Here is a 14,577-nt window from a genome sequence, read left to right on the forward strand (position 1 = left end):
CTTGAAAGCCTGCCTGCTCATGCTGAAGGTCAACCACTTGCTTTCTAGGGCACCTCAACCCCAGCTGGAGCAAGCGAGATGTCGAAACCAGCAGGAAAACTCCACACCCCCCTACGGCCACATACCAGCAGTGACAGCGCATGGGTTCGGCAGGATGGCCCGAACATGCGAACACACCCGTGGCCTTGCTAATTTTAGCAAGGAAGACAGGTCCCTGACACAGGTGCCTCCTCATGCTGGCTCTGGGTGACAAGCAGTGAGCTATGGGGAAGGAGATGGCTGGTGAGGCTTCGCCATCTCAACACTGCGTACTCGAGGGTACATCTCTTCCAACAGCTTCGCTGCTTCTACGCCTGTCGTTTCCTAATAATATATATTTTACTGGGGATGCCTCCAAGAAAAGGAACATCAAAACACTACTGCTGAAGTCCCTTGAAAAGACAATTTCAAATGCCTAAAACCACACACTTTTATTTTGGTTTACAAGCAAGTTGAGATTCTAACACTTGTGTGACTGCAAACCGAGCGTGCTGCCCTCCAGAATTAACTGCTCTCCATGCAGTGCTCTACATCCTCACTAGAAAATCAGGACGCGTTGCCTGAAGCTGAATATCCACGAATGAGAAAACCCCAAACCTCCAGTCCCTTTGCAAAACAACACTCCAATACAGACTCTCTTACTGAATTACATGCTGCATGTCTGAACTGCTGTCTTCCTACATTGCTGTCATCCCATCTGCTTGCACTATTAAGCTGGAAAACTTCAGCCATCCAAATTAATCTCGTACTAGGGATGTTGCCAGGTTTGATTTTTTTCCTTCCTTTTTCATTTTTCCTGTATGGGGTTTGGGTGAGGGGCCGTTTCCCTTTCCCACGTGCTTGCTGTTTGTTACACTGTCAGGCTCTTGGTTTGGAAGACGAGGAAATGGGAATGTTTTCCTCCCTGTAAAAAGTCTTTTTATCTAATCCTTATCTTTTTATTTACATCTTTGAAGCTAGTCAAAATTTGCTATCCTAGGGTACATTCTCATTTTGGCAAGATGCATACTTTGGTACAGTTTCCTTCCCAAGACACCAGGGTTGGCAGCTCTGGACGCTGACTGCTGACTCTGATGAGACAGCATTTCTTCTTCAGGCATTTTACTTTCAAGTCATAAATCCCTCAAAACTCAGGGCAGAATGTAAAGATGAGTTAAAGGTCAGGGTGTCCAAGTAATAAGAGACAAATTGAGTTCTCCTGCCTTCCCTTTCCCTGAACTCTGACTACTCCCCCTGCAGCACCAGCAGTGTATTTTGTTGCTGCTGACGTTGTTTTTCCAGTTACGAGACCTTTTGTTGAAACACGTTCACGGGGCTGCTAGCGTACAGCTCACAGGAAAAAACCTGCCTTCAGAAGGGTACGTTTCTGCGTGACACGCTTCTGAGTCAGAGTTTGCTAAAGACTGAGCTTGGGACCCACGCTCTTGTACCTGTAGCAGGACGGCACCCAGAAGGCCCAGAGGCCTCCCGTGCCCACAGCAGGGCGCACCATCCTGCACAGCCCTGCCTCCCGAGCTGTTACCAGCCCCAAAACCCCGTGCTACCTCGCACCGATGCAGAAAAGGCTCTTGGTGCCATAAGGGCTCTGCCTGCCGTCACCTACGTGCTTTCTTTGTTCAGGCATTTTGACTTCGCCATTCCCTCGTGGCTGTCCTCTTCCATCTCCCAGCCTCCACCACCTCATTTCCTCAAACACCTTCCCTGTGGACACCACCTGGAGCCTCTGCTTTTAGAGTAAACACTGGAGGGAAGCGCTACGAGACACGGCTGTGGCAAACAACCCCCCCTCCATCTCCTACTGAAGGCAAACGCCATGCAGCCCGCAGCAACGTGCACACACTGGCTTCGGCTGGAGCCAAAGCTGCTCTGCCCTGCAATTTAAACACACTTCCAGGGATGTGAAAATGTCCCCGAAGTTTTTCCGGGGTTTTGTTTTGTTTTACCTTAAGCACTCTGGCCTACAGAGGCATTTCCTTTAGAGGCTAAAGGATACGCTAGGCAGTGCTACGTAGATTGTCCTTTAAATCTGATTTAACTGTTTCTACCCAAAAGGACTGCCTTTTTCACCTGAGCTGCTGGTAAGTAAAGCACAGTGTGAGAACATTGCAACCACTTAACTTCAATTTAGGATCATGGAAGAACATTGCTACCACTTAAATTCAATTTAGTATCAAGGAGGAACATGAAAACTTTATGAGTCACACTTCTGCATGGCTAGACAAAGCCAGTTTCCCCAAAACAAGGTTTCAACAAATTGCTAAATAGCCTACTTAAAGAAGATAAATCTGCCCTAATCATCTTTAATTAGCTCAGCGCTTCAAAGATGCTAAGTTTTCATTTGCAGGACCCGCAGCTTATGCACACACCGTCAATATCCCTGTGAATCTATTTATAAAGAGCTCTTTTCGTGAGATGAGTGGCACTAAAATCAGTGCAGCTTGCCCAGCAGCTCCGCTGAAGGCACAGGCGGGCCTCTCTCTGCTGGCCGTGCGGAGGATGCATCGCAGAGGCAGAGGCTGGCATCTCCCCCATGAGCAGGAGGGTTGCTCCCATTCCAGCACGGCCAGGAGCTGACCTGGGGGCTGCATCCAAGAAGGAAAGCCATCTGGGAACCTGTGCCTGCTCGGGGATGCTGGATGCTTAATTTGGGCACACAGATGCCCAGGGATTTCAACCTCTAATTAAGCAGCACAGCACAAATGCTGTTTATGTTCAGCCAGCCACACTTGGTAACATGAGCTACTATCGGCAGCTGAGTTTTCTGAGGGTCACGTGGCTTCTGAAGAGCAAAGAAAGCCCTGTTTGGCAAAGGAGAACAAAAAGGAGACAAAAAGAAGGAATGCATCGCTTCAAGGGGAAAACGCAGGCCAAGTCCTTGGGCAAACCTCGGTTCAGTCCGCTTAGGATGTCAGCCTAAGCTGCTCTGTTCCTCTGCCTTCAACTGCCTCTGTCGTATGGCCACGGTAAATGAGAGCTGGCTCCGAGATGCTAATAAAAATCACCACGAAGGGAAAGACATTCACTGATGGACATCAGCAAACTGAGGTTCCCTTTATCCCCAAGGAGGACCTGCCATGAAGGCAACCAACACTCAGGGACGGGGCTTGAGCTGCCTTGTGCCTTCCGCCCAGCTGGCCCCAGAGGGCTTGTGTTTGTCTTAGTTCAAATGAAATCCCTAAACGCAGAGGCTCAGTGAGATGCTAGCAGAAACCAGCAGCAGGAAGGTTCTGGCTGCCCTTTGGAGACCGGTCAGGTCAAGAAGGCTTGAATGAAAAGCCTGAACACAAAATCCTGCAGCTCAGCTGAGGAGGAGAGCTCTTGCTTGTGCCCTTCCCAGGTTTTCTTTATTTTTAATTGAATTATTCATTATAAGTTTAAAAAAAAAAAAAAAGTATAAGCTTTGTAGCCTGCAGTTTGCAGCCTTCCCTGGAAGGATACAGTGTGAAGCAAAACAAGCTCTTTATCACTGAGCTGACAGGCATTTAATGCCTGGGCGATTGACTCGCACACAGACCACTTAGCCTCCTGGACGTGGAAAGGTTTCTATTATTCAGGGCTCAGAACCTATCAATGCTGCCATCTGGCCAGGTTAATCCTGAAAGACTCAAAGTCAGCCCACACAAAACTACTTGCAAGAAATTCCTGTGATTAACCTAATTAATAGACAACCACTTGAACCTACCAGGACTCTGCCAAGTTTTTTTTTTATTGTCATTATGGATCTTTCCCACCAACTTACAACTTGGTGTTGAAGCAATACAAGTATTAGCTGGCATTTCCTCCCTGCCTCTGTAAAACTGTTGCCAAGATTATGCACAAAGATCTGGGACTCCAGTTCTGAGAAGCCTTCTCAGAGAAACCATAAAATAATAAGGGAAAGAAGAGACACAAAGAGACAGAAGAAGAAATATGTAAACAACATTAAAAAAAAAATCCAGGACCCCACTTTGCACCTTGCTAACTTGATTAGATGATGTAAATTGAGGTTTTTAGAAACTTCACATGAAGGTAGTTTTTTTGGAGGGGTGGAGGGTTTAAATAAAATTAAAAAAAAAAAAAAAAAAAAGAAAAGAACAACACCTCTCAGGAACTTTCCCTTGGACAACTGAAAAAAAATATACCCCATGATTTCTATACGATGTGCGAGTTTTCACAAATTTTGTAAGCATAGCTTTACTAACCTTCACAAATTCAAAATGGTATGCTAAATGGATCAGATTCAGTTTGTTTCTAAGTTATGTCAGTTTAATGCATGATTAATGCACACACTGTGTGACAAGGTATTAAGTAGCCACAGATTAACAGAGCAAAACCCACTCCACTTGGTATATTAAGTTGTGTGGTTTCGTGTTTGTGGTGTTTTGCTTTTTTTAACACAGTAACCATAAACATGAACCAGCAATATTGCTGTGGCTGTAAGTTTCCTCCAATGAAATTCTCAGAGAAAAACTGAACTAATAAACTTTAATCTTCAGAAACATCAAGTAAGGCATATTTTAATTCATTACAGATTCTTTTAAGTAACTGCACAGTAGAGCATGGGAATTGAGTCTGGTTACTTACGATGTTCTTGGTTGAGAACTAGGCAACGTTTTTGAAGGTGCGTCATACTGTTCTGCAAATCAAAAACAAATCAGTTCTTTTTACTTGCCTCACATGAACTGTATTTTACCCTATGGTCTCTGGGTGTCACAAATAGAAAGTCACTCTCTTACAGGATGTAATCCTTTGCCAGTGAGATTATTCATCATCCTAAATGGGATTTCCTAACAAAACACTGCTTGTTCTCTGCTGAACTGCTGCTTTACTTTCCAAGTAAGGAACGTACACAATCTCTGAGGCATTATCTAAATTCTTCAGTGTTCAACCAAGCCCAGGAAATTGTGCTCCTTAATCAATGTAAACATTTGATATTTCTCATCAATCTCGCACACACAACACACAAAGTTATCTGTGAGCTCATACAGACATTGCTGCGTGTTCTTTGGATTTCTACTTACTCTGATTCTGTGCTACAGATCCAACGTGCTGTGATTCCTGCAAAGAAAGGACAAAGTGAAAAGTTGAGAATAAAATACACCAGCCCTCTCTCAATAGCTGCATGTTAGTGATGTGTTTTCAACGTGTTACTTATTGTGATAAAAGTCAAGCTAACCAAAGCTTGCCTTTGAATTGTCTTAAGAGTTTAGGCTGCTCTGACAGTTTAGCACAAACATGATGTGCTACTGCCACCAAAAATGTGCTGCTGGCAAACGAGCAGTATGTGCCTTTTTGAAGGAATATAGAAAATTTTGACAGAGCTTCCAAGTATTTCTCTTTAATGCAGTCAACAAATATTTTTCTTGAAAATAAAGATTAAAACTTTTTTTGTGCTGCAACAGAGATGCTTAAAATGTTTCTGCAAACATTTGGAGTCACATTTGGAGTCCACAGTTTGAACAAACATCTATGTCATCTAAACAGCACTCATTCATCCCTTCTCTCTGGCTCAAACATCTTACAACTCTAAAAATAGAAAGCTTGCTAAAAAAAAAAAAAAAAAAAGGTAAAAGATAATCACACTACCGCATAGCTCACTCAGAAATAATTACTCATAAGCACCATCTGATCTAATTCTTGGTAAAATTATGCATTTCACGCAGCAGTTATGTAATGTGAGATCCACTGTGCTTTCGTTTATCTGACTTCTTCAAAAGATAATCTCTCCTGACAGCCTTTATCTAAGAAAGGGGCAGGGTCAAAAATTAGATGAATGCGCACGCAAGCTGGAAAGCTGTCTTTAATACATCAAAAGGTCTGGCAAAAAGAGGCTGTTTTACCTTTGCTGGAAATGGAAATTTTGAGGGCTCTGCCGTACTAGGTGTATGAATAGCTGTCAGAGGAGGTGGCCATGAGTGGGTCATTTCCTGGAAGGAGATGGAGAAAAGTGGATTAGGGTATTTTTGCTGATACTTGCAGTGAAGTTTTAAGCTTAAGACTCGTATCTACCTAAAGTCCTTGTAGGCTGGACTGCAGACCTTAGAGACAGCACCGCAGTGAGAACCCATCCTTGGGATGCAGCACCTGCCCCACAGGGAGCACTTGCCCCCCTCTGCAAGCACACTCGCACTGCCCAAGCAGCAGCCATCTCAGTGCAGCTCGCAGAGCTAAGCGCCTACTGCGTTTGCAGCATTTGGCCTCGGCATTACAGCTCAGGAAATAATAAAAGGAAAAGCAAACAAAATCTGCACAGGAGCAGCTGTGCGCTTTTTCAGAGTGCAGGTTCTGGGCTCGGTGACAGCACATGCGTGAGCAGAGCAGGGCAGGGCACCATGGGGCAGGGCTGGCTGGGTAGGACCAGCCTCAGTGCCTGTGCTCGGCTGGCACTGCTGTCGGCGTGAACATCTCTACTGGGCTGTAATTTTGAGGCGCCTGTTTTCGTCAAGGCACAAAAGCTCACAAGCGGCTCCAGTTTCCTTATCAATTAGGAATAGCACAGAACATGAAAATTTACAGGGAAGTGATTCCATCTGGCTACCCTTGGTTCTAGAAGCAGGGATTGGATAAATCTAGGAGGATTTTGTGCAAGAACTGGAAACAGCCTTCAAGTAACCTGTGTAACCATCTGGTCGTGTAATTATCACCCTCCTCGTCTTCTTGTTTCTCCCCTTCCACTGCTCAGCTCACTGCTCTCTACACTCTAGCTGTGCAATCTTAAAAAAGACAGCAAACCCCTCAATATACTGCTCTACATCTCTTCAGGCGTGTGTGCACGCTTCCTTTGGGTTGTGTCAGTGTCTCAGAAACATTTAACAGCAGCCCCCTGGCCTGGCCGAGGAGCAGCTCTGGCTGGTTCAGGGGACGTGCCCGTCTTCCTCTTGGACTGCATGCTTCTCTGCAGCATACCCAAGGACGTGCTTCTGGTGATTGCAACACCAGGTGATAAAAAAGAAGCGGAGCAGTATTTCCCCCCTACATGTTATTTTAATGCAAGCGAAATGTAAGGAAACACAAGATGTGGTATTTAAGAGCACCTACCTTCAGGATTTCTTCAACGCACTGGACATCACTGGGGAAGGTTTGCTACAACAAAAAAAGAGGAAGAAGTGTGAGTTTGTTTCAGTTTTACCAACTGACACTGGGCAGATAAATTCAGCAAACATTTGCTCACCCTTGGTTCTATACGCTTCATGGAAACACATTAATCAAAAAAAGCTACCAAGAAGTAAAAGGCCATCAGAAGGGCAGATAATAACTTGCCTCTACAAAGCTTGCTGTTTTCAAGTATTTAGCAGAAGCTATATTCTAAGAAATTTGAAAAAGAAAGTCTTCAAACAGCATTTCCTGAAGAAATCATGTAAAGAGAAACAGAGCTTATTAAACAGTGCTGGGATTCTCCTCATCTTGGGACTTGCCTCCTTACTTCTACGCAGCCATGTGCACTCAGCCAAACAAGAAACTAAACCCCTAAGCTTAGAGAAGGCAAAGTAGAGGTGGTTTTTAAATAGAGGTTATTGTGCACCTAGAGCTTGAATCCCAGCTGTCGGACTCATGTCAGCATCAATCGCCATTAAGATATTGATGTTTAAAAAACAGTGCAATCGTGACACACAGGAAGGACAATCGTGACAGTGCAATCGTGACACTCAGTGCTCGCACATGAAGGACTCTCAACTGTTTTCCATACGCTACACCACAGGGGAAACAGCAGGTGAGGAACCCTTTTGCCCTGCATCCTCATTTGCCTTTGTGCACACGAAGCCCTCGTGGAACAGTACTCATCTGCCAAGGATTTGACTTCTCTTCAGAAAATCACGCACGCAGGGCTGCTGCTGACCTTACTCACCCAAGATCAGTGGGAACTGAAATTAAGAGTATTCTGCTTTGCTCTATAGCATAATTCCTCCACCAATGAGGTTATATGCCAGTCTCCTGTAATTTAACACATTCAGCTGCATATAAAGTAGCTTGCCTTATGCAAAAGGAGGGGGAGAAGCTAAATTAAGTTTAAAAACCGATTAGTGTTTATAGCACCTTTGCAGAATCCTCTCCCCATACGTACTAGGGCAGCAGATAATCCGCTGCTTTGACTACGTGATGGGATTTAGGTGTGCCCATTACAAGTCAAACAAGAGCAGCTGCTGAAGGGTTCAGCACCTCTGTGGTCCTGAGCTGAAAGGGACTTCAGGATGGCAGCCAGAGCAATTTCCTGCAGCCCCACAAAGGCCCCAGGAGTTCTGCAAGGACCTACTCTGATTTATTTCCAGGTCTCCCCCCCACGAGCCACTCCAAAAACTGCACTCTTTCATGAGCACAGAGCTCTGCTCGTGCCCTGAGGCCAGCAGGGCTCAGGCACATTCAAGTGAGGTGAACAGAGACTTGGGGACACAAAGAGCCACACAAAACCAGACCTGAGACTGCTTGAGCTACCAGCTGATGCACAGAGATGCTGTGCATGCCATGGCCCTTCTGGAGCTCTCTCTGATGCCCTGATTAGCCACATGCTAATGCTAAGAACCAAAACAGAGTCCACATTTACAGCTTCTTCCCATTTAAGCCTATATTTTAACAGAAACATTTACCTTGCCATTTGTTTTTTCCATGTCAACTGCGTGGACTTTCACTGTCTGAACGTAGCAAAGATCACAAAATCGCATCTGCAGGAAGGGTTTGTTTGAAAACAAGAAGTAGGACAAACCTGGAGCAAAACCTGCTGGAGTGTCCTCACCTCACCTGCGTTGCACAACTGGCTCAGAGCAGGAGGAGACGGTGCACATGGGCAGACAGACTCCTCTACTCATGCTCAAGTCACGCCAAGGGACAGCACATTAACTTCATTTCAGCAGCAGCAGAACACTTCTGGGCAGTTAAAATCCCCCCTTTCCACTCTATAGTTATTCACGAGCTGCACGCACACAGCTTCCAAGAGAAGCCATCCAACAATGGAGACGATGCATGTTTGTAAACAATCTCCTACCAACCTTGATTACGAAATACAGAAACATTTTGCAGCGTACTGACAAAGCCTGCCACAATTTGAGCTTGCATTACCTTGCTGCTCGGAACAAGTGCAAGCACGACTTTGTGCAGATTTTCTCACATGACTGTGAGGAACATCAGACACTGAGCAGATTATCCTCCAAGGGTGCCTAAGTGCTCTGTCTCACAGAACAGGCTGAAATGCATCTATCAGACACAGGCAGCAGTGAGGATCTCAAACCTGGCTTGCTCCATCCATGTTTTTTAGAGGATGTGGCGACACAGCTGCTTTCAGGGAAAGCTGAAGCAGTAACACCTATTAATCTGCTTGTAAAGCATGTAGCAGAACAGCTACGAAGACAGTGCGAACACACACATGATGAGCATCTCTTACTGTAGAGCAGGCACCGCTGTCAGCACGCAGTCAGCATGGGTGGCCATAGAACATGTTGTTAAAAGATGTTTCTGTTCTGCTGCAGACGGAGCACATTTGTTCAGCAGACCTCTTGCGTTCAGGCACTTACCGATGCCCGTAGCGTCTGATGCATGGGAAGCCCTTGCTTCAGATGCCAAAAGGTGACTTCTCTCAACTCACAGAATCACAGAATCGTCCAGGTTGGAAGAGAACTCAAAGATCACCTAGTCCAACCTCTGACCTAACACTGACCAGTCCTCCACTAAACCATATCCCTAAGCTCTACTTCTAAACGTCTTTTCAAGACCTCCAGGGATGGTGACTCCACCACTTCCCTGGGCAGCCCATTCCAATGCCTCACAACCCTTTCGGTAAAGAAGTTCTTCCTAACATCCAACCTAAAACTCCCCTGGCACAACTTTAGCCCATTCCCCCTCGTCCTGTCACCAGGCACGTGGGAGAACAGACCAACCCCCACCTCCCTTCAGCCTTCATTAAGGTACCTAAAAAGAGCGATAAGGTCACCCCTGAGCCTCCTCTTCTCCAGGCTGAACAAGCCCAGCTCCCTCAGCCGCTCCTCATAGGACTTGTTCTCCAGGCCCCTCACCAGCTTTGTTGCCCTTCTCTGGACTCGCTCGAGCACCTCCATGTCCTTCTTGTAGTGAGGGGCCCAAAACTGAACACAGTACTCGAGGTGCGGCCTCACCAGAGCCGAGTACAGGGGGACGATCACTCCCCTAGCCCTGCCGGCCTAACTCTGTCACCTATGGCTTTATTTTATAGATATGTTCTTAAACACCCCTTCACAGAGTATTTCCTGAATTTGACATCATTTTCCTATCATGAGTAACTACTATTATGACACACTAGAAACAGGGGGCAAACAGAAATGAAAATGAGATTAATTAGACAACAATGCTAACAAGGTTATCATACCTGCAAGCTTTTTTTTTTTTTACTTTGTGATTCCTCTCGCACAGCCTCATCCAGCAATTAAATACGGCCCGTACAACAAACATTTTCTATGTCAACCTGGCAGACAACCATTGGCTCTTCTGCTTTTTCTTTCTCTGGTGGCTTTCTCTTTCTGGTGACTCAGCTCCTTGAACCACCTTGCCACAGCACCAGGTGAATACCAGAAGGGGTACAAGCAAGGGGGAAGGACAGCTCATGCTAGCACTCAGCTCACACCTGTAGGAAACAAAATCTCCATTTTACACAATTTCAGTATTAAGTAAAACCATGGAATCCAGAGCTGACTACACCTGAGGTCCAAATCTCCTCTGGAAGCACAAAATTCCTGGCTTCACCCTGCTCCTGCAGTGCTAAAATTCCTGGGAGCTCCGGTGGAAGAAGTGTTACAGGTCTGGGTGTTCTTCAAACCTGGAGTGCCTCTTTCGCTGCATCTCATACTGCATAACTTGAAAGTAACTATTAAAAAAAAAAAAGATGAACTGGCTATTTCAGCTTTTTGGAAAGATATCCTCCCCTGCAATGTATGTTTTGCTACCTGCTCATTTCCTGTTCCCTAGAAAGCATGCAACTAGGTGCCACGACACTGCATGTTCTTCTCTTGCATGCACTAACCCAGTCCAAAGCATTGTTTTTGCCTCAGTTCTCAAGCATGGATTGGATTTCTTTAATTGTTTGCAGCTCAGCAGATGGGAAACAAAAGCAAGCGATGCCTTAGAAGTGCAGGACATGCTTACGAAACTCGCCACCCTCAGGAGCTCTCCGAGGCGTAAAACCACACTTGTTTCCCCCCTGCATGTTTTATCAGCACCTGCCCCTCCGATACTCAACCAAAAAAAAAAAAAGGAAAAAAAAAGAAAAAAAGAGACCCCTGCAAACCATAGGAGAACTGACTGCACATGGGAACCTGTGGTGCTGATGAAGAGCTAATAAAAGCAACAAAGCTGCACCAAAGACAAGCGGTGCAGGAAGGTAGATTTTCCTCTGATTTCTTTCAAGTTCTCAGATCGTAAGGTTTGGGTTGGTTGGTTGGTTTTCTTTTGTGTTGTTTTTGTTTGTTCGTTTTTCCCCAAGTAGTGGAAATTTGAAAAGGAAAAATATGTAATCTGACCTAAAACTTGCTGAGACGATTAAGTCTTTACGCTCCTTCCTATGAGCTCTGGTAAGTCAGTAACAAATCAGACTGTGCAGACAGACCTAGAAACAAGCAGCAGTTTAAGAATACAACCACCCCTTCCCTGACTTCAGGGTGGGAATATTTGTGTAAATTTAGGTTTTCCCTAATGCTATTTCTCTAGTAAGCTCGTTTATTTCATTAACTTAGAGTCAAACAGGAGCTGGTATTATCTAACGTGAAATCTTTGTTGATGTGATTTGTTTAAAGCCTCGAATTTGACCCAGTTAAATATATCCCTAACGACTGGCTCCAAACCTGACAGCCGCAGGTTTTAAACACCATTTTGTTATGGGCACATTGCCCTGGGTTTCATTACTACTGTAAAATAACATACAGACAGTACCTGCCAGCGGGGTCCCTGTCACAGCAGCTTGAATGCTCTAGGAAATTCGGGGAAGGGCTGTCAGAGGCAGGCAACGCCACAAGAAGGCAAGGCAGTTTTCTCTGCAGGTTGCCCAGGACCAGGATTAATTTTCACAGCAGGTGAAGAATTACCACAAGACTCGTCGTTTTTAAGGACGGAAGGAAGCTCGCTTGAGTTCAGCAAAAATAGGACAACCACAACAAAAAAGGTACAAGAAGAAATGGAGAGGAAACTGAAACAGAAAACCAATTTTATAAGCAGCTGTTTCTTGACAAGGAAAAAGCCTCTGGTTCATATTCCTTTGTCTGAAGGAGCACAGCATTTTGTGCAGATACATTTTAATAAAGGACCTTCCAAAATCGTGAGCTGCTGGAAGGAAGTCCTGCAGCCCTATTAGCCCTGCCCTAACAATACTCCAGCTGAAACCCAAATAAACAAAACATCAAAAGTAAGCGGGGCAGCAGAGCCTGCGTACAGCCATGCAGAACAGAACTCCAGCCAAGGCTGATGATTTCATTAGTTAATTAGTGTCCCCTTGACGTCTCCAGAAGGAAAACAAGGTGTCTTTCAGCTAAGTGTTGACGGTATGGAAACCCCTTGTACAGGAACTACAAGTCATGACTTGGAGTATTTTTCCCTTCCAATCCCCCCTTGCTGCAATTTATGCCATTAGAGATACTTGTTACACTATTTTGAGCAGCCTGGCTCCAAAAAATGTTGCTCGCTGCAGGTGATGGAGATAAAGCTGAGCAAGCTGGAGGTCTTTAAAAGAAGTTTAGATGTAGAGCTTAGTGATACGGTTTAGTGGAGGACTGGTTAGTGCTAGGTCAGAGGTTGGACTGGGGGATCTTGGAGGTCTCCTCCAACCTAGATGATTCTGTGAAAACAGAACTCGGACCAGGGGCAGTTTGTTGTTGACAGTATTTGTCAGATGAATAAATGAGGCAAATCTGCACATGTGCTCTGTTGGCATGTACTGTAACTGAGTAAGGAGCTCGAGTTCATAGATTCAAATGATGGGCTACGTATTCCCAAGGTTTTGAATTTCCCAGTAGCTCCAGCTTTACTTGCTAACAGGATATAACTGTTTAAGAGTCCATGTTTTGGTCAAAGTCAGCAGGAATTATGCTCTTAAAAGCAAACACATCTTTGCTGTCGGCTCCAGACAGCATTTGACAGCAAATTCTGATCTTCACTTGAGTTCAGCAAAGGCACGACGGCAGTAATGATATTTGTTAAAACCATCAAGGGAACAGATGAGCAGACAGGTTTCACCTCTCTCCTTACATGAGCAGATCTCTTTGCTGAGAAACAGCCTAGGTGCTATTTTTAAAACTCAGGGAAAAAAAAATAATTAAGGAATATTTTCAAGTGCTTCCAAACCAAGGGACTCAACCTGTGGGAAAGAAATCGCAGGATTTCCTTTTGCTTGTCGAGGCAACTTTCGCCATTGTTTTACAACTGACCCGAATGCAAACAGCGCATTTCTACGCTGAATGTTTTGGAGTCGAGGGAGAAGAGCGCCTTATTGTCGGTAACACCACTTGAAGTCACGTACGCTCAGAGGAAAGGTCGTCTCCCTGAGAGGAATATTAGACACACGTCCCAGAAAGCTCCCCAGCCTTGCAACAGAAGGCTTGAAGCCTGTCCTGTTGGCACCTTCATCCCCTCCTCTGCACACAGCTTTGTGTGCTCGGCAGCGTGCCTGCCCAGAAGGTAGGGGGGTGTCCTCCCCATGCCCAGAACCTTTCCAGGCAGGACAGGAGGCTGCTGGGTGCATCTGCAGTATGGTGAGGCCAGAAACCAAAGCTGAGAAGACAGGAGAAAGGCAGCTGTTTGCTCCTGTCCCCTCCCATCTACTCTGGAGGGGAGAAGCAGCTTCTCCGTTTATTTGAAACACTCGGACTGCCTTGTAATGAAAACCCCACCAAGGGGAGGTGGCTGCAGCATGGATCACCAAGACACCAGCCACATTCTGCCGAAGGAAAAGTTTTTTGTGTCTTTCCCTGCAGCAACTTCAGTGGACAGCAAACGATGAGACTTACTTGCAGCCCTGGAATATATTCCTCTTGACCAGACAGACAGATCACACGGCACAGAATATATTCCTTCCACATGTCCAGCCAGTGGGGCACAGCTGAGGACCGACAAGCTACAGGAGAACCTTTAGCACTGTGCCTCCTTCAAGGGAAAACATTCAAGCTGCAAAAGCACACCTTCCACCTTGAACAGATGGCATCCAACCCAGCCTGAGCTACAATGTAGCCTGAACTGCAAGGAGCGGACAGGCTGGCTAAGGAAACCCAGAGATGCCTTTTCAAAGGAGGTGAAGGCTGGAAGTCTTCAAATTTGACTCAGCTTTGTCTCCCGCGAAGTCGGTTTGCCCCGTTTTCCCAACCCCATAGCATTCCTCGCAAACCACTGCCATTCAAAACGCAGCGCGCTGAGGGCACATCGTAAAAATCCGGGGTTCTTACGCAAGGGAAAAAAATGCTCTTCAAGTAGCGAGCATCTTGAACTACAGGCTTTGAAAGAAATATATGTGCAGTGCTAACACGGCATCATTCCACACATTGTTTTCTTTACAATAGACTCTTCAAATGTGCAGCCACCAAGCCAGTGTTTTCATGCTAGGGACACGGAAAATACTTG

The 14,577-nt window shown here is 45.6% G+C and overlaps 1 protein-coding gene across 5 annotated transcripts in view; it reads right to left on the reverse strand.

Moving 5' to 3' along the window:
* AFF1 (ALF transcription elongation factor 1) overlaps nt 1–14,577 on the reverse strand; it is an 85,642-nt gene that overhangs the window by 19,551 nt on the left and 51,514 nt on the right. For all 5 annotated transcript variants that reach the window (XM_084517389.1, XM_084517391.1, XM_084517390.1 and 2 more), the window contains 4 exons: nt 7,057–7,101; nt 5,859–5,945; nt 5,040–5,076; nt 4,603–4,654 (listed from right to left, as the gene is read on the reverse strand). In XM_084517389.1, coding sequence (XP_084373515.1) covers nt 4,603–4,654; nt 5,040–5,076; nt 5,859–5,945; nt 7,057–7,101 — 221 coding nt within the window. The remainder of the gene's footprint in view (nt 1–4,602; nt 4,655–5,039; nt 5,077–5,858; nt 5,946–7,056; nt 7,102–14,577) is intronic.

The sequence above is a fragment of the Aythya ferina genome, assembly GCF_964211825.1.
Source record: "Aythya ferina genome assembly, chromosome: 4".
Taxonomy (NCBI): Eukaryota; Metazoa; Chordata; class Aves; order Anseriformes; family Anatidae; genus Aythya; species Aythya ferina.